Source organism: Salvia splendens, chromosome 11 (assembly GCF_004379255.2).
Source record: "Salvia splendens isolate huo1 chromosome 11, SspV2, whole genome shotgun sequence".
Lineage (NCBI taxonomy): Eukaryota > Viridiplantae > Streptophyta > Magnoliopsida > Lamiales > Lamiaceae > Salvia > Salvia splendens.
The window spans coordinates 7,121,707-7,139,569 of NC_056042.1; the positions used below are offsets into that span (position 1 = coordinate 7,121,707).

Sequence of the window (17,863 nt, forward strand, 5' to 3'; positions counted from 1 at the left end):
ATTTTGTAGATGATTAAATTAGTCCATTAATCATAAGATATAATTTAATATGGACTCTATGAAAACGGGTCAAGATATATTGTCAGAAACTAAACTTTTGAAATAAATGCAATATAATATAAGAGATAAGATTAATTAATCACAAATAATTAATCACAAGAAATTATGGCAATTGAACCGTTGAAATAAATGCAATATAATATAAGAGATAAGATTAATTAATCACAAATAATTAATCACAAGTAATTATGGCAATTGAACCGATAATGGATGATATTCCCTCCGTCCCAACTTAAGAGTCCTAATTAGTTAGAGCACGAGTTTTAAGAAACGTAAAGAAAAATGAGTTAAATAAATTAGTGGAATATGAGTCTCATTTATATATATTCCCTCCGTCCCCAAAGATTATGAACTTTGAGTTCAGCACGGATTTTAATATATTATTGGTAAAGTATGAGAGAAATAGATAGATAAGTTTTTTAAGTATTGTTAGTAGAGAATGTATCTCACTTCATTAGAAAGAAGATAGTTTCCAAAATTGAAATGTTCATACTCTCTGGGGAGGGATGAAAAAGGAAATAGCGCATACTTTTTTCAGGGACGAAGGAAGTTTTACTTTTATAATAAATTATAATAAAATGTGAGTGGAATAAGTTGATGAAATGTGGGGCCTACTTACCGTTTATGGTAAAAATGAAACAAGACTCTTTAGTTGAGACGGACGAAAATGACAAAACCGGACTCTTAAGTTGGGATGGAGGGAGTAAAGTAGTATTTAAAAAAATGATGTTTGCCAAGAATTCACTGATTCAAAAACCAATCCCCTATAAAATTACAAGTAAATTATGAGAAATCATAGTTACAAAAAATCTACACCTTTTTTGGAGGGGGGAGGAGGGTGTTATAGTATTAGTTTGAGGAACAAAATTTTAGTGTCACTACCAGCAGATCAGCACCTGTTGTTTGAGGTTAGAGGATTAAAGAAGCATATTGTATTTCTGAGTGAAACCACAACCCTGGCCGCCACCAACAGTGGATGGTTCTAGCGGAATTCATCATGGTAATCATAATCTTCGTCTTCATCTTCATCAAATACAGCACTATAGAAAACATATGGGTTCTCAATCATCTCGAGCAAGCTCAGACGCCCATCGTTATCTGCATCAGCCTGCAAAATTACAACTCAAACTTCAGTGGTGTCTGAATAGGTAGGTAGTCTTCCAGGGAAGGCTCATGTTAGAGGTTCTGCAAGGTATGTTAATGACAATGGAGAGAGTGAAATTATTATTTTTGGAGAAAAAGCACAGAGGAAATGGTAAGTAAAAAGAAGAAAGGACCGAATGCCAGCATAGAAGGAATGAAAAATGATCTAAAATAAAAGATGAAATGTAACTCAGCTGTACAACTGGTTCTTAGATAGTCAAGCTAGTCTGGTAATAAACTAGACAAACCATTCAAACACTCTTCTTGAAATACTGACTGATTTGGGTTGTAAGTTGTCCTCAAAGCCTTCATACCATTGGTATCATTGTGACTCTAATTCGGTAACAAATAGTCTAAGGGGGTTCTATGATAGAGTAGATTGAGAATACTTATGCTACTTGAAGGACAATGCATCAACGTATGTGGTATGCCGAGGATTAACCTATACTATTATACTACATTTTTGTTCCAGATTGATGGGCTATGACAGAGAAAAGACAACACTACTATTGGATAAAAGATGGCCATGGAGCTTGTATATTTCATTCACCAAGTTCAAGGATATTTAGGTGATTCCAGCTATATGATAAATATGGCATAAGGAAGTTATATAGGATGGGAAGTTATAACAACTTTATTTTAACGCTCAGTATAATCTCTGAAGATTGCCATTTGGTTATAGTTTCCATGAAAAGTAGTCTATATTATGTAAAAACTAGCTCCTGTTACCCTACGGTGCAAGAATTGCATAATACATATAGACATCAAAGCAGTGACTTTTTGATAAGCACAAAATAATAATAGATCTAAAACGTTAAAAACAAACCAAGATAATTATTACATGTGATTTCTAATCTTTACTTCTTTACTTTTTTTTTACTTCCAAATCAAAGACCATCTAAAGAAAAAACTAGGAATAGGCTGGAAGGGTGGATTTTTCTTCACCTATTCCTCTATAAATATAATACCATCATAATAAGAAGGCTAACCCAGAAGAAAGACATTTAAAAGATTGATCAGCCACCAACACTATTGCTCGAGTTATGCCACTTTTAATATTCAAAAGGGTCCACTAATTCATTCAAAACACTAGTTGAAGAATTTATCTGCCGGTGAAGCACAAGATCCATACATAACTAAAATTCAAGAGAGGAAGCAAGCAGAATGCTTTTGTTGTAATCAACTAATCATATTGAACAATTGTACACATTGCAACAAGTCCATCTTTATGGCCATTTCCCACTGAAACTCATCAAAGTGCTGAGCAACGAAGGACATGATTCATTATCAATGTGTTCTAAAATACTTCTCCACAAAGAAATTGAACATAAATGCAAAACATACCTGCTGCATGATGTACTCTGACTGCTGTTTAGCATAATAGAGCTCCGAGGGATGTATTTTTCGAATAACCAGTAGCAATTCTTCATGTGACAAATAACTGCAACACAAATTTCTAGTCAATTCCCAATTTTAAAAAATATTTGTCCATGATGATCAATCAACCATCCAATCGATTCAGGACTAGATGTATCAGTAGATTACCCATCACCATTTTTGTCAAGCTGACTGAACAATAATTTTGCTGGGGCCTCCTCAGCAGGTTCATGTGACGAATCATGAACCCCTTCACCATGTGTTCTAATCAAGTCATAAATTCCATGGTAAAATTCTGTATAATTAATCTTCCCATCTTTGTCGGTATCTCTTTCCCTTAGGTGAGTAGATGGAAATGAGGAAATCAGTTATGCATCACTTTCAATTGAATCAAACAGAAAATGGAAAAAACGTATAAAGTCTGCTTCACAAAAAGTAAATTGGCTATCTAACCAGAGAAAAACTTTTACTGCATTTAACTTTGTGCATGAAAATGAAAGAAATTCATAACTTATAGGAGTATTAATGATACTGTCATCTAAATATAAAATATGTAGTTGGTCTCTTGCCCGGCTTCTACCTCCACAGGAAAAACTCACTAAACAAGTAAACATCATAAAAAAGCAGAAGTATAAAAGTACAGATGCAAAATATGAACCGAACAGTCACATTTTTGCCATGCTTAGTAGTGATCCATTCTCTATCTCCCATAAAAATATAGAGAAACTTGAGGCCCAGATACCCAAAGACACCATAAAGCATCTTGACTAACCTGCAATCTTTTCTCATAAATTTCTAAACGCAACTTAATTGAAATAAACATCAAAAGTTGCTCAAGAGGTCTCCACTTAGTTGTTTATTATTATCAGCATGCCTCCAGATCAGCATGCTAAACTTGGTTGTACACAGAACTTTTTTAAAGAAAAGTCGTCAAGAATCAAATATAAGACTTTTTATTTGTCCATAACACAATGTTGAATGACCAGCTCCTTATTGAATTAACTTCACACCCAACCAGATATGTGACATGCTAAACAAATTGTATTTATTTGTAATGAATCAACTGAGTGACACATAACCAAAACTATACCAATAAGATACCTCACACTTATCTACAGAACTTATCCAAAAGCAAGCTAATGAGATCATTTTCTAAAACCATACTGATCTAATATCGAAAATTAAAGATGAGAATCTACAAATTGCACTATAGGAAATAAATGAATGGTTCATCAAATATTTTGAACTTGGTCTCTGCACTATAAAAAATAAATGGTTGGGTCATCAAATTTCTGAAATCGGTTTTTGGACAAAGAAAATCGCTGGAATAACTTTCTAGAAATAGTCATTATCCAGCAAATTAGATGTAAAAAATGATAAAGATTTCATGCAATGTGTTCATCTAGCCATGTGGATTTTATTTTGAAGCCAAAAGACCCACTCATGAATCAGAAACGATAGTGCCAATATCCTCTATAAGGAGATCCTGTGATTGCTTTTTAAGCATACTCAAATAGTGTAATCATCATAGATTATAAAGATAAAAGTCTTCTGGCTCAACTTCACATATTTATAGCTAACATATTAACTATGACCAAAGGTGAACATAACTCTGCATTTGTATTAAGATGCCCTAATTTTATGCTTAAAATTTAATAATTTGCAAAGGCATTTCTATCACAAACCCTTCATCAAGGGTAGAAAGAAAAACAGAATCACATCAATATAAGGACTGTTCTGATTTTGCCTATTCTATATTAAGAAGAATTGTATTTGAAACTTGTCAGTGATTAGGCAAGCAGGCCAGGAACCAAAGAGATAAAAAGAGTTAGCAGTCATGAACCAACAAAAGCAAAGGCGTCAAAGATTCTCTCCAGGACTCGGCCCAGAGCAAATCATCATAATTCAAGAATGTTCTCACAAATACAGTGTGTGGGTGTATGGGTATATAACTATTTAATTATGGAAACCTGACATGAATAAGAATCAGTACGTATCCAGGAACTCAAAATGTGTGTATTTCAACAAGTAGTGTTATTTCTAAACAACTATTTTTAGTCATTTGTCTTTTTATTATTGTTATTTCAATAAGCAAGATTAGGGTTGAAGACGTGTATTTCAACTTAAGCCGCACCGGTGAGACACTTCCTAGTCGAGCTTAATTGCTCTTTAACTGATGACTTCAATCTAGTTGTGACATTTCAGCATACATCAAATATTTTATAGTTCAAACAAATACAACTTCAGACAACAAGTAACTATTAAATTGGTGAAATATAAAATGTATGCGATGCATGCCACAACAACTTTTCAGACATAGAATGAGAGATCTTCTGCAATAATCAATAGAAGCATCTCACAACAACTTTTCAGATATAGAATTAAAGATCTTCTGCAAGTTGCAACGATCAATAGAAGCACACCACAACAACTTTTCAGACATAGAATGAGTCCTATGCAAGAATTAATAAAACAAGTGAACAGAAGCATAGCTTTAGATTTTACATACATGGAAAATCATAAAGATGAGCAAATGATGTTGCTCTATGTTATTTATCAGCACTCATAAGAAATTTCGCTAAGAGTGTTTCGGTTCAGACTTTAGAATAAATAATTCCAAAAGCGGAAATATGCAGACTAGGCATTCACATGGTACATCTTTTTGTGTTAATACATTTATGCTTAAATCTTAATAGTGGAGAGGTTGTAGCTTGTCCTATGTACAGTTCAATTATGATCATGTCATTCAAAAGATAGTAAGTATAACAACAGTATTACAGTAACCAACAATTTCAAAGTTACTTATAGAGACAAAGCAAGTTTATTCACCTAAAAATCAAATGTCATAGTCAACTCATTGGGCAATAAGCACAAATCATGACGTATGAAAGGTAAATTATGGTTCAGGCAGAGTACCTTATTTCTTCCTTGCACAACCACTCAAGCAATTTGGGATTGGTTGTATTAGATGGATGCAGAAAACTACAACCAAAAAAAGGAAAATGAGTTAGGCTGAGTAGCTGACAAAGACCACAAGAAGAAACAAATCCCAGAAGAAGAATAAAAGATTAATCTCCCACTGAATATTAAGCTCCCGAGGGGGTCAGAAACTTACTCATTGAACTCTGTGATATTCAACTGGCCATCTCCATCTGCATCTGATGCATTAAAATGATCCCCTTTCCACCAGCCCATATCATATCCAAATGTGTTATTGTCTGGATTATGCAAAAAATCAAACATTACCAAGCAATTTCTTTGTTTTGAAAGTGACAAAGCTCAGTACTCTGGTCCTGGTCGAAATCTAAATCCATAGAAACCCAACATGCCCCTACAGTTGTTACCCTAACTAGTTATTATTAGACTAAATGCTCAGTCCTGAATATCATCACCAAAACTTGATAAAAAAAAGAACATAGTAAATACACAAAACATCACAGAAATAGACTGACTGTAGACAACTACCAAAAAACTAGCAGTCAAGAATAACTTTAGCTTGAGTTCAATGGTGGTGGAGTTGCTACAGCATTTAAAATCTCAGCCATCATATTCTCAACATTCAAGCACAATATAAGATGAGTGCGCCAAAAGCGCTAAAAAGATACCAATATCAAATTCAACCTCCGAATGCTAGGAAACAACAAAGACAGAAGCTTTCAATCAAAATTGACCTGAATTTAAGACCCAGGTGGGCGGCACATACTCAGCTAGAGTGACGAATCCATCTTTATTCTTGTCGTGAACCTCCATCTCCCTCTGGGTCCTATGCAGCACCTCCTTCTGGCTCTGCTTCAAGTTCCACTGAGTCAACTCGCTCGCACTGACGTAGCCATCGGGCGGATCGAGATCAATGCTGGGGAAAAGGAGCACCAACCTGCTAGTGACATTGAACTTCTCCTCGTCGTTGAGGTAATCCTCGGCGTTCATGAAATCCTCCCACTCCGGCTCGGCCGAGGTCGAGTTAGGGTTGTGAGCATGGATGTATTGGTGCTCCCACTGCCTGTCCTCGCGCTTGCGCTCAATTTCGGCGACAACGGGGTCGAATGCGGCGGCGGCGGGGGCCGTGAAGGTGAAGTTGGAGCGGACCTTGAGGCGGCGGTGGCGGTGGCGGTGGGATTTGTTGTTGGAGGAGCGCGAGATGAGGAGCAGGACGACGACGGCGACTGTGATGTAGACGATCAAAGAAACTTTGCCCATTTTGATCGCCGAATTAGATGAAGGAGCTTCACAATTGCATGTACCGCGAATAATTGCGTCGCATCTATTTACAGAGAGTGGAGTGGGGAAAGGGTAGATCTAATGTAGATGGAAAACGCGGAACAAAATTGAAGTGTAAAAAGCATTGCTTTGAAAATTCGATTGGCTTATATAGTTTGATTGGTATGAACAATTGGATGTGGATGGATCATCGGTCGAATCCAATAAAATCAATAATCGAATTTTCTTTTTTAATCATTCACTGCCCAATTTTCTTTGTGTGTATCTGTTTTGATTTTTGGTAAAGTATATCTCCTGAGATGTTCGGGAGATCACAGATCGATAATATTATACATATGAATTTATAGATTCGTATCTCCAATCCTATATATATATATAAAAACAGATTTGCTTGTTTTATAGTTTTACAATTATATTTGTTTAACTGGAAATTGCTGAAACCAAAAAGTCCTGATTTACGAGAGAGAGAGGGTTGCAGAAGATTCTTTGAAGGCTACCAGAGGTTAGATTTCCAGTTACTAATTCATCTACACAAATGGTGGACTGATTTGCCAGAATTCAGTTACCGATTATCTACACCACATTTGTGGAAAGTTTGGGATCTTGATTAAAATTCTGTCCACGTCTAATTAATGAGTAAAAAGTTGGTGAAATCTTTCAAGAAAGGTACGTATATTTAAAGTGGTTATGGTGGGAGTAAATTCAATGATTTGGGAATTAACTGCACGAGGTAAATTCATCGGGTAGGTTGTATGGGTATATTCTTGATCACTGCTTTAATTGTAGTACTTTTTTGCTTTGCAGAACACGTGTTTGAGAGTTTGTCCCTATGGTAACTTCATAGAGAAAAAACAAATGAATTGTTGGTGTAATGTATTGCGAAAGGTCTTTTTGGGATGATTTAGATATCTAAGTTTCAATTAATTATCCATTTTGGACTTATGCTGCTTTCTTCTTTGTTTGATATGTTGGTCCTTTTCACTCTTCCTATTATCACACTACTATCTCATTTTTTATCTGTCCATCTACTCGAAAACTATATGTTGATAACTTTGGGAGATGCTTTCTCATGGTCTAACCCAATCTCCTTTATTAATATGGTCAGCATTTTACTAGTTTCACTCTCTAACTGTGGCAATTTAGGAGTGTATTCGACTTGTTCAGCATGTGGTTCTTGGAGGCAGAAGTTGTTTGAGGCGTAGCAAAAGAATTCAGATCTGAAATATTTGGGTTCCGAACAATGGCTCTGAAGTAGTACGTACTACTGAGTGGGATTTATTTTCTGGGATTTGTTGTGGTTCGGATTTGAATTTGGACAAGATGTCTGCTGAGGAATCAAGTGGCTCCGAGTGGAGTTGGGAGCAGGATAAACAATTTGAGGATGCAGTAGCTTCGTATGGCGAGGACTGTTCGGACAGATGGGAGAAAATTGCAGCAGAGGTGCCTGGGAAATCTGTGGAAGAGGTTAAACGCCACTATGGACTTCTTGTTAATGATATAGAAGCAATCGAGTCGGACTTTGTAGAGATTCCATGTTATAATCCAAACAGTTACTCCAGTCACAGACGCAAGTATTCTAAGCGGGAGCGTTGTAAGGCGATGGCTTGGACAGAGGACGAGCACAGGTGAACTATTCTATACTTGGTGTTGGTCATCTTTATGACACTCTGCACTAACAACTTGTGTGCTCCAAAAACAGGTTGTTTCTTATGGGGCTGGACAAATGCGGTAAAGGTGACTGGAAAACCATTTCCCGTGACTTTGTGGACACGAGGACACCTCTACAAATTTCTAGTCATGCTCAGAAGTATTTTAATCGCCTGAACTCTACGAACAAACAGAGGATGCGATCAAGCATCCACGACATCACCAATGTTAACAATGGCAATGGGGACGTTTCAGTGCCTCAAGTTCCGATCACATGTCAAACGAATGGTTCGGCTGAAGGAGGCTCATCTGGAAACCCTAATAGATCCTTCAAACAAAATAAATATCATATCAATAGATGACTCCATGTTAGATATTAAACCAATAAGAACATATACTATACTTATCTTAGCAAACTAAAAAATTCTCATATTTGATATACAATATTTTTTTCAATTTTCGTTACTTGTAAAATGGTACTGCATAAGTCAAAATTGGAAAATTAACTAATTAAAAATTCATAAATTAATAAATTTGTAGATATGACGATGACTCGTGCCTTTTCGTTAAGTCATTCAAATTTCCATTTGGCCTACAATCTGTTGATGCAGAGTTGAACATACTGAAAAATGACAATTGGAAATGAAAATAATATTTCAATATATGTGAAATAAACATATTATATAGAAAAGAAAATTTGCAGCTTACAAAACATGTATGTAGAAAAAAGAAAAATGTTGCACCGAAGTCGAAGGGTGCAATGGACCCCACAACCATCGCTGATGGCTCGTCAGCGCAATCCAAAAATAGAATGCACCAGCCGGGAATCGAACCCGGGTCTGTACCGTGGCAGGGTACTATTCTACCACTAGACCACTGGTGCTTCTTGAGTTAATATTTCTAGTGAAACTATTTGTTGTTAATATGACAGTTAGGTTGTTGCTACTTGCTAGTGCTACAATAATCAAGCTTGTAAAAGTCATCGAGTAGTAATTCAATATATTGACGAATAGTTAGTTTCTCTTTTCTAAACAACAAAGTAAATATTCAACCGAACTTATTGTCTTATGGCAAAAAAATTGTTGAAGCTTGCTTGCATATCTGGGTCAAGCTTGAGATTGAGATTGTTGAAAGAAGTGACTTGAGAGTGATTTGAAATGAAAGTAGACGTGAATTCTACGTGAATTATAAATAAATTTAGAGACAAAAATTATAATTAAAAAAAAATCTACCCACACTCTACCCCTTCTAATGCGGTCGAGACAACCTGTAGAGCAGTCACTGGATGGACCACACCGCCATCCATACCCGGTCTCCACTGCCCAACCAGTCCCGAACCTAGTCTTGCAACACGCTAGGACCAAGCAGCACTAGGAATCCACATTGTCTGGTCCCATTTATGGTCGCGTTAATGATGGCCTTACTAACGTATCAAAGTAATGTTGAATAAGTGTCACACGTAATCAAATAGTTCAACATAGAGGTGCAATGGCGCCCCTATGCAAAGGTAAATACAAAACCACTAGAAAATTTGTGAGAGTCATAAAAATGAAGTGCAATAAAAATGAATTAATTGACATTTCACGACATCTCTCCAACTTAGTATATTTTCGACGTGGAATGTCAATTAATTCATTTTTATTGCACTTCATTTTTATGACTCTCCCAAATTTTGCTAGTGATTTTGTATTTGCCTTTGCATTTTGACACTCAATTCAGCAATTCTTTTTCACTTGGCAAAGAACATCCTTTGTTCCAGAAAAATCATCAACTTTGGTCGAATTCTGTTTGATCTGTAGTTTTAAAAAATAATGGATTATATCTGAACTTTGACATTTTTACAAGTGTCTCATAATCTCATATTTGAGAGAAATTATGTATGATGTGGCAAACAAAAAATACTATATGGACAAACCTTTGAACTACTTAAATAACATCATTTAATATATACTTTGTCAGTCACGCCTTTAATTTTTACACATGCACACAGTACGTCAATAAATTTAGACACATAGTACGCTAAAAAATTTCGTCATGGGCCAATTAAGAAAAATGCCAAAGTTATGATATAATTGGTCATTTATGAAAGTTGCAGGATTGACCAAAATTTGAATAAATTTCTTCTTTTTTTTTTGGCAATTTTCGTTATAATTAAATACTGAAGTTGAGTAGTTGTATATTACTACATATGTCTTAGCCTAAGTGCGATATTTCTATTTTGACACATGAATTTAGACAGTGGTGTTTAGTGATTTAAATTACAGTTAATAAATGAGAAAAAAGTAGAATAAAGCAAGGGAGAAAATAAAGTATAAAAAATAAGAGGATAACGTAAAAAAAAAGACAGAGTTAATTATTGCCAAAAATGAAAATGTTATGCCTAAATTATTGCCAAAAATGAAAATGTTATGCCTAAGCCAAAACATCTCAAAAAGGAATACGCTTCACTATTGGGATGAAAGGAGTATAAATCTGCCTCGAACGCAACACTTGTTGACGGAAGCCAATCGCCTCCGCCAAGGAAGGATCCAACTGTGTAGCTTCTTGCATACTCCAGAGTGTCTTCAACTTTGAGCCCTTCCCAGTGAACTCTTTTTGTAGTCACAGAACCCGGGCCGACATTATTATACTCGACATACAGTATAGTATCGGGAACGCCTAGACGAGGATCGCTTCCTCCCCAAGCTCTCCAGCCCCGGGGATCGATGAAGCTTCCCAGTTGGCTCTCCATTATCACGACGGTGGAGTAGTTCTGCCAAGGCCGCCCCAAGAATGTCTCGACGCTATCAAGATTCTCAGCAGCTAAGATGAAACAGTTGTGTATGGATATGCCTGATATCGACTGAGGGGTTTGTTTACCTTGCGCAGTTATGATGTTTGTGTTGGAGACCCCTCTCTTAAGGTATATGTTGTTGTTTTGGATGACCACAACTGCGTCTCCGAACATGAAGTCCACTGTTTCGTATATTTCGCACTCTCGGTAGAACTGGCGATGGGAGTGCGCGAACAGAGTGTCTTGATATCCGTCCACCATGCAACGGTAGAATACTGATCTATCGGATGCTGAAAACAATGCCACCACTTGATCATTTTCCGGACCGGATGTGTTCATGAACCCCATGTCCATGGCTATGAAACCAAAACCTTGTACAGCTGCACCGTACATCAAGATGTAAGGCGAAGTTAAAGCATATTCGATTTGCCTTTTTCGTCTGTCCTTGATTAATTGTCAAATTTATATTTTTTGGTAAATAGACCTCAACGTTATTTCACTTACATTTTATTATAAAACTAATAAAAGTAGGACACCTCCTAACTTTTTCCATCCACTTTCCATTACATTTCTTAAAATCTTAGTCAAGTAATGGTGTACTTACCAAAGGTAGCAGATTGCATGATCGTTGATCCCGTGGCATTGCTGAGACTGCTGGAAATAACGGTCTTGTCCATGCCATCACCGTACATTAAGATGTTCCACTTATTCATTCCAGCCAACACATTTTCAAGGTAGACTCCCTCCTTCACGTAAATGACAAATCTCTCGTTACTCCTTGAGGGGGCAGCGTTGATCGCCTCATTTATGGTCAAGTAGTTCCCCGAGCCATCTGCTGCCACGACATCATCAGGCTGCATCCCCTGCTTTATATTCTGCAATGTCTGTGTGTCGTTTAAATATATTCGAGTCAATGGTTTTTCGTGAAAGTTCATGTAAACATCAATCTTGGTTATGATGCCCAGACTAGTGCCAACAAGCTTAGTTGATCTCTCCAGATTTGCCGCTATTGTCTTCCTTATCGCATCTGTTGCCGGCTTAAAGGCATCTAAGCACGTCTGCAGGTCGGATCTTGCAGCGCTCAGCCATGTTCTAAAGTTGGTTCTAGTTCATGCTATTGCAACACTGTTATTAGCAGGTACCGACATGTTAAGATTGTGAAACGCCATGGAAAGAAAATTGCGACAAGTTTCATGTGACGATAGCAAGACTATATCTTTTCCAACATTTTGGGAAAAATCTTGCAAGACTCGAAAAACCTCGTTTTTCGACATTTGGACAGAAATGTTGTAAATAATCTGAAGTTCATAGCTATTTTTGGAGTCAAGCAAAGGGGAAAGGTTATCTAAACAGGCTTCGGAGTAAAGTGTGTCATCACATAACGATTCAAGTGATATGAACAAAACGTCATGTGCTTGGCTTTGATATATGATAGTACGAGAAATAAGAAATAACATTATTTTCAAGTAAAGAAAAGCCATGAGGGCTAATTGTTTTTAATTTATTTGTTGATCACAAATTATTCGAGTTACAGCACTTATATACATAACTTAGTTTACACATAATAAATAAGATATTCTAACAATGATTATAGCAAGATCAGAATAATCTAATTTTAACACTAACATGGAGTGATTAATATGTTGTGATTTTAATAGAAATACACAATCACTCATAGGGTAGTATTAAAATACACACTCTAAATATTATGCAAACTTCAAACTAAGATCTGGACCGTTAGAAAATGTCAATAAATGACAAAATAATAGCAACAAAAAATGTCAATACAGTATCAACACAACATCAACCGTTGACATTGTGTTGCTGGTATTTTGTCATCTGTTGACATTTTCTAACAGTCCAGATCATAGTTTGGAGTTTATACAATATTTAGAGTTTGCATTTGATCACATCCCATCACGTCATAAAAGTATATTTATGTTGTTTATTATTGGAGTGGTTTGACTGTTGAAATTAAATGTCCCACATCGTTGGCTTAAAGCTATATGTGGAAAGAGAGTTGAAAAGAGAGTTGAAAATAAAACAAGAAGTTGAGGAAATGGAAAGGCATACTTTTGGCTAAGATCAAGTGTAGTTTCTGTTCTTATAACTTGGAGTGGTTCTTAACAGTAACTTGCTGCTGGTGCTCTCAAGCGTCGCCTTGGTGTTACACTACTGCCATGGCCTGGCTTACCCCACCCAATTCTTAGTTTATATTTTTTGTTTTCATGTTCTTTGATCTCATGCACTTGTATATAGCTTGGAAGAAGGTCTAAATCTAATCTAACAAAGGAAAACGAAGGCTAAAACTAAACCGCCAGTAATAAAGATCAACCAACACTAAGCCAAATATTTTGTTTTTTACACTTACCAAGTTTTCAAAAAAGTAATACTAAATTTTAACTCCTAAGCAACCTATTCGAATGGTACGAAAGCAAAAAAACAAAAAAACAAACACAAACAACTTAGAGAATTTACTAAACAAAATTTGCTTTTCAAACATGATCAACACTCTTAGCTATGGTGTTAAAATGTTGGATAAAATACCACAATAATTTATGAACTACAAGCTAGATCAATAAATACCACAATTCCTACAACTACTTCACCTCATGATGTTAATGTTCAAGCCTTGATATTTAACTCCTTCCATCCCACAAGAATATGCACTCTTTTCTTTTTAGTCCGTCCCACAGGAATATGCACTTTCTAATTTTGGAAAGTCTTTCTCTCTAATGATGTGAGACTCATTCTCCACTAACAATACTTTAATTACGTTTTCTCTCTATTTCTCTCTTACTTTACCAATTTTACATTAAAACCCGTGCCGATCCCAAAGTGCATATTCTTTGGGGACGGAGGGAGTATTATTCAATATTGACTCATAATTCCTCTAAATTTTACTTCATTCGTCCCATAATAGATGCCACACATTCCTTTTTAGTTTGTCCCACAAAAGATGTCACATTTACTCTTTTAGAAAAAGTTCACTCTCACATCAATTATAAAATTATATTTTCTCTCATCACTTAACACACAAAATAACATCTCCTAAAATCTCGTGTCATCTCCAAAGTGTGACATCTACTATGAGACGGATGGAGTAATACTTAGGGGCCGTTTGGTAGCTATGTTACGTCTAGATAAGAGGAGTAATTTGAGTTTATTTGTGTGTTTGGTAGCTATGTTAACAATCTGCATAGCCGTATTTGGTATCCGGCCCGCACAAACCCCACTAAAAAACCTATGTTTCAATCACATTTATAATTACCATTTGCCTATGTTACATATCTAATATACCTAGTTAATATTAGTAAAATACCTTTTTACCCATCCATTTTTAGTTAAAAATAATAGTATTTATAATATTACAAATAAAATTATTGGTATAATTAGAAGTTAACAAAAGCGTACTTAAAATAATAAAAATGATTAAAACAATTTACATAACATTTCACAAATTTTAAAATAAAATATTTCAAAATATTAAAATTTCTATATTAGTCTAAACAATATATTATGTATAAAGTTGTGTGACGTGTTTTTTTTACCATGACTTAAAAAAGATAATATAATATTAAATTGTAATATATATAATAATAATTTATTTTATACTATAATATTTTTAATTATATTTTCGATCCCACGAGTTCGGCTTTTTTGGATTTGTCATTAGAGAGTGTGCCATAGAAGAGATATCAATTTTCTTCAAGGATAGTTTAGTCATTAATTTAAGGATAATTTTGACAATCATAATTTTATTTCTATTTGTAACTTGTTGTACCAAACACTTAAATAAGATAACTCATAATTATCTTAAGCTATCTAACACCCAATCAATATAAATTGATTAATCAAAACTATGATAACTATCATGAATTATATCATATCTAATCGAAACATGACATAGCTACCAAACGATGCCTTACAATCTAAAAATTGTATACTACCGCAAAGCTCAATAAGAGAAAGGGTCTAAGGATCCCAATATTGTTGATAAAAAAGCTTTGACGAGTTGGGCAAAGATGACTACGATAGTTGTCCATGATAGGTCAACCATTGACCATCCAGAAGTTCAAGTACTTTCTTCGTCCTCCATTTCAGGAATTTTCATTATAATTGAGTCATTTCCACATAAAGTATAACTTTTTTCTCTTTCTTACTTACTTTCTCTTACTTTATTCTCTCTATTTTATTCACTTTCTACTTTATTCTCTATAATTTATTCAGAGATGACTAAGTATGTTTTTAGAAATCATTTCCATAGTTGAGTCATTTCCATATAAAGATGGCTAAGTATGCTTCTAGAAATCAATTTAAAATTCATTGCTCTCGTATACAAAATAAAGCCATGCTAATCTTATCTCCTCTCGGTAGCAATTCCAATTTTATAAACTATTGAGATTCTATAATTGCAACATTTAAGAAAATGATTGGATTTTAGTCATTAGATTTAACATTTATAAGATTAGAACTATGGCTTCTCTTGTTCGTCATCATCTACATTGCAGTGTATCTAACTTTTTTTAAAGACATTATTAGCATTTGCAATTAAGTTAGAAGTGCTTAGACACATAGCTAAGAAGTACTCCACTTAAAAGCATATACATAGCTAAGAAGTAAAAACATAGTTGTCTGAATAGAAATTAGCACAATTGAGTCTCAAACTTGAGTGAAATCCCCATGCTGAAGAAGTCCAGGCAGCATTATGGCACATTCACTCTCACCACATCTTCAACAGCCTCACATATCGAGAGCCCAATGCAAAATTTAAACTGAGAATAGGGTGGGGTGCGCCAGGCCATGGCAGTAGTGCAACACCAAGGCGACGCTCTAGAGACCCAGCAGCAAGCTGCAGTTACGGACTCTCCCCCTCAAAAAATAAATTTAATATCATGTGAGTCGATGACTCACATATCAGATATTAAACTGATAAGAACAGATACTACACTTGATCTTAGCCAAAAGGCCGAGAAAGGTATGCTTAATCACGCCAAATGATTCTTGTTTTAATGGAAAGTGTGTATGAAATCTATATTAAAGTCTCCGATGTGGGAAATTATATGGCACTTTGCTATTCATTCTAACTGCATTTGCTCTATAACAGCACCACGACCCACATTAACAACAAATTAGGGATTATGAAGCAAGTTTAGAGATTAATGTGTCTGATTTTGGAAGAAGGCGGAATAATTTGGTAATCCAATATCTATAGTCCTGTTAGGCGATTGGCACTCCAATAAATTGGTTTGCTTACACATTTTGCTCTTACATCCTGGTTAATGCAATGAGTTGAATCAGCTGAGGTGCAAAAGTGAAGGTTTGCATGAGTCATCTCTGTGTCGTCCAATACTAAAAGTAAAGTTGTGATATCTAGAGCATTTACAGTAGGAAGAACTTCCGCACGGACTAGCGCTAGGACTTTTCAAAAACACATTTTACCAAGTCACTAGGACTTCCTACCCCGCTGTCACATCACTAGGACATCCCCCTATACAATAGTGGACAAGCACTAGGACATCCCGACGAACACACACAATAATAAAAAATCACAAATTCACAAATACGCAATTACGGAATTAAAATTTCGACACGAATACGGATGGAGAAAGTGCAATAATAATTTATTAAATAAAAAAAATTAAAATAGTACAATGTAACAAAAAAAACAACAATTTAAACAAAGTACATGTTAATATGCCTTGAATCTTTATAGTTTGCCGCTAGCCGAACGGGGGTCTCATGTTTTTGTTTTAGGCCTCCATTTTCGACGATTGTTGTGCATGATAATACATGCGTTAGCCGGTCCGTGGTGCAAATGAAATGAAGTGAAACGAGCTGGATATATAGAGTTGAAATTTTAAAAAAATAAAAAAATTGAAAAAAATAAATAAAAAATCAAAAAATGCTCCTGTCCGTCGACCACCCACAATAGCGGACGAGCAACGGGGGTCTCATGTTTTTGTTTTAGGCCTCCATTTTCGACGATTGTTGTGCATGATAATACATGTGTTAGCCGGTCCGTGGTGCAAATGAAATGAAGTGAAACGAGCTGGATATATAGAGTTGAAATTTTAAAAAAAATAAAAAAATAAATAAAAAATAAAAAAATGCTCCTGTCCGTCGACCACCCACAATAGCGGACGAGCAGACAAATGAGAGGACAGATGTCCACGTTATCCGATGGACGAGGCGCAAATGACTCTTCACCGCAACCCACAAATTCAATGCACCAGCCGTGAATCGAACTCGGGTCTGTACCGTGGCAAGGTACTATTCTAGTACTAGACCACTGGTGCTACTAGTTTTAACACTCTTAGTAAAGAAATTTAAATTATTCTTACATAATTTTGCCAATCTTAATTTTGCGGCTAGCGTTGGTGCTAGTAAATCGTGGCAATTTTCCTTTAGTTAGTTTCTCTTTCGAAATTAGAAAGTAAGTTTATACAATCAAATTTTGTACTTCATTACATCTTTTAGTTATGACTAGAGGTGGCGAAATACTACAAACTAGTCCTCTCTCTCCGGCACAATCTGACCCAATGTCGCTTAAGGTAAAATTCCGATGATAATTTTGTACATAGCCATCGTTTTTCTCGTTACAGCCCCTGTATTTTAAATAATGATATTAATACTGTGAATGTA

At 35.5% G+C, this 17,863-nt stretch overlaps 3 protein-coding genes, 1 long non-coding RNA gene and 2 other non-coding genes across 6 annotated transcripts; 2 read left to right on the top strand and 4 right to left on the bottom strand.

Moving 5' to 3' along the window:
- Positions 1 to 773: 773 nt before the first annotated feature.
- LOC121756430 (calumenin-like) lies at positions 774 to 7,028 on the bottom strand. The gene is made up of 6 exons (XM_042151980.1): positions 6,252 to 7,028; positions 5,696 to 5,798; positions 5,497 to 5,562; positions 2,749 to 2,916; positions 2,548 to 2,644; positions 774 to 1,168 (listed from the first exon to the last, which is right to left on the bottom strand). Exons 1-6 carry the CDS (start codon positions 6,775 to 6,777, stop codon positions 1,043 to 1,045), a joined length of 1,086 nt encoding a protein of 361 aa, XP_042007914.1. The 5' UTR covers positions 6,778 to 7,028; the 3' UTR covers positions 774 to 1,042.
- Positions 7,029 to 7,164: 136 nt separating this feature from the next.
- LOC121756431 (transcription factor SRM1-like) lies at positions 7,165 to 8,901 on the top strand. The gene is made up of 3 exons (XM_042151981.1): positions 7,165 to 7,300; positions 7,942 to 8,423; positions 8,498 to 8,901. The coding sequence occupies exons 2-3, from the start codon at positions 8,119 to 8,121 to the stop codon at positions 8,805 to 8,807; spliced, it is 615 nt and encodes a 204-aa protein (XP_042007915.1). The 5' UTR covers positions 7,165 to 7,300; positions 7,942 to 8,118; the 3' UTR covers positions 8,808 to 8,901.
- Positions 8,902 to 9,257: 356 nt separating this feature from the next.
- On the bottom strand, positions 9,258 to 9,328 carry TRNAG-GCC. Its single transcript has one exon. It is a non-coding gene; the product is annotated as a tRNA-Gly (tRNA).
- A 1,497-nt stretch (positions 9,329 to 10,825) lies between these two features.
- LOC121754359 (pectinesterase 2-like) lies at positions 10,826 to 11,479 on the bottom strand. Its single transcript, XM_042149735.1, has one exon. It carries the CDS (start codon positions 11,477 to 11,479, stop codon positions 10,826 to 10,828), a length of 654 nt encoding a protein of 217 aa, XP_042005669.1.
- A 47-nt stretch (positions 11,480 to 11,526) lies between these two features.
- On the top strand, positions 11,527 to 12,595 carry LOC121754931. Its single transcript, XR_006040589.1, has 2 exons — positions 11,527 to 11,952; positions 12,217 to 12,595. It is a non-coding gene; the product is annotated as an uncharacterized LOC121754931 (long non-coding RNA).
- Positions 12,596 to 16,004: 3,409 nt separating this feature from the next.
- On the bottom strand, positions 16,005 to 16,200 carry LOC121756588. Its single transcript, XR_006040972.1, has one exon. It is a non-coding gene; the product is annotated as a U2 spliceosomal RNA (small nuclear RNA).
- Between the last annotated feature and the right edge of the window lie 1,663 nt (positions 16,201 to 17,863).

Bases quoted from the DNA above. Each gene is read 5' to 3' on its own strand.
- LOC121756431 (XM_042151981.1), top strand. From the start codon at position 8,119: ATGTCTGCTGAGGAATCAAGTGGCTCCGAGTGGAGTTGGGAGCAGGAT. The intron at 8,424-8,497 runs GTGAACTATTCT...CTCCAAAAACAG, and splicing joins TGGACAGAGGACGAGCACAG to GTTGTTTCTTATGGGGCTGG.
- LOC121756430 (XM_042151980.1), bottom strand. From the start codon at position 6,777: ATGGGCAAAGTTTCTTTGATCGTCTACATCACAGTCGCCGTCGTCGTC. The intron at 5,563-5,695 runs GTAAGTTTCTGA...TTTTGGTTGTAG, and splicing joins AATATCACAGAGTTCAATGA to TTTTCTGCATCCATCTAATA. The intron at 2,917-5,496 runs GTACTCTGCCTG...TACTCACCTAAG, and splicing joins TTGTGCAAGGAAGAAATAAG to GGAAAGAGATACCGACAAAG.
- LOC121754359 (XM_042149735.1), bottom strand. From the start codon at position 11,479: ATGGTGGACGGATATCAAGACACTCTGTTCGCGCACTCCCATCGCCAG.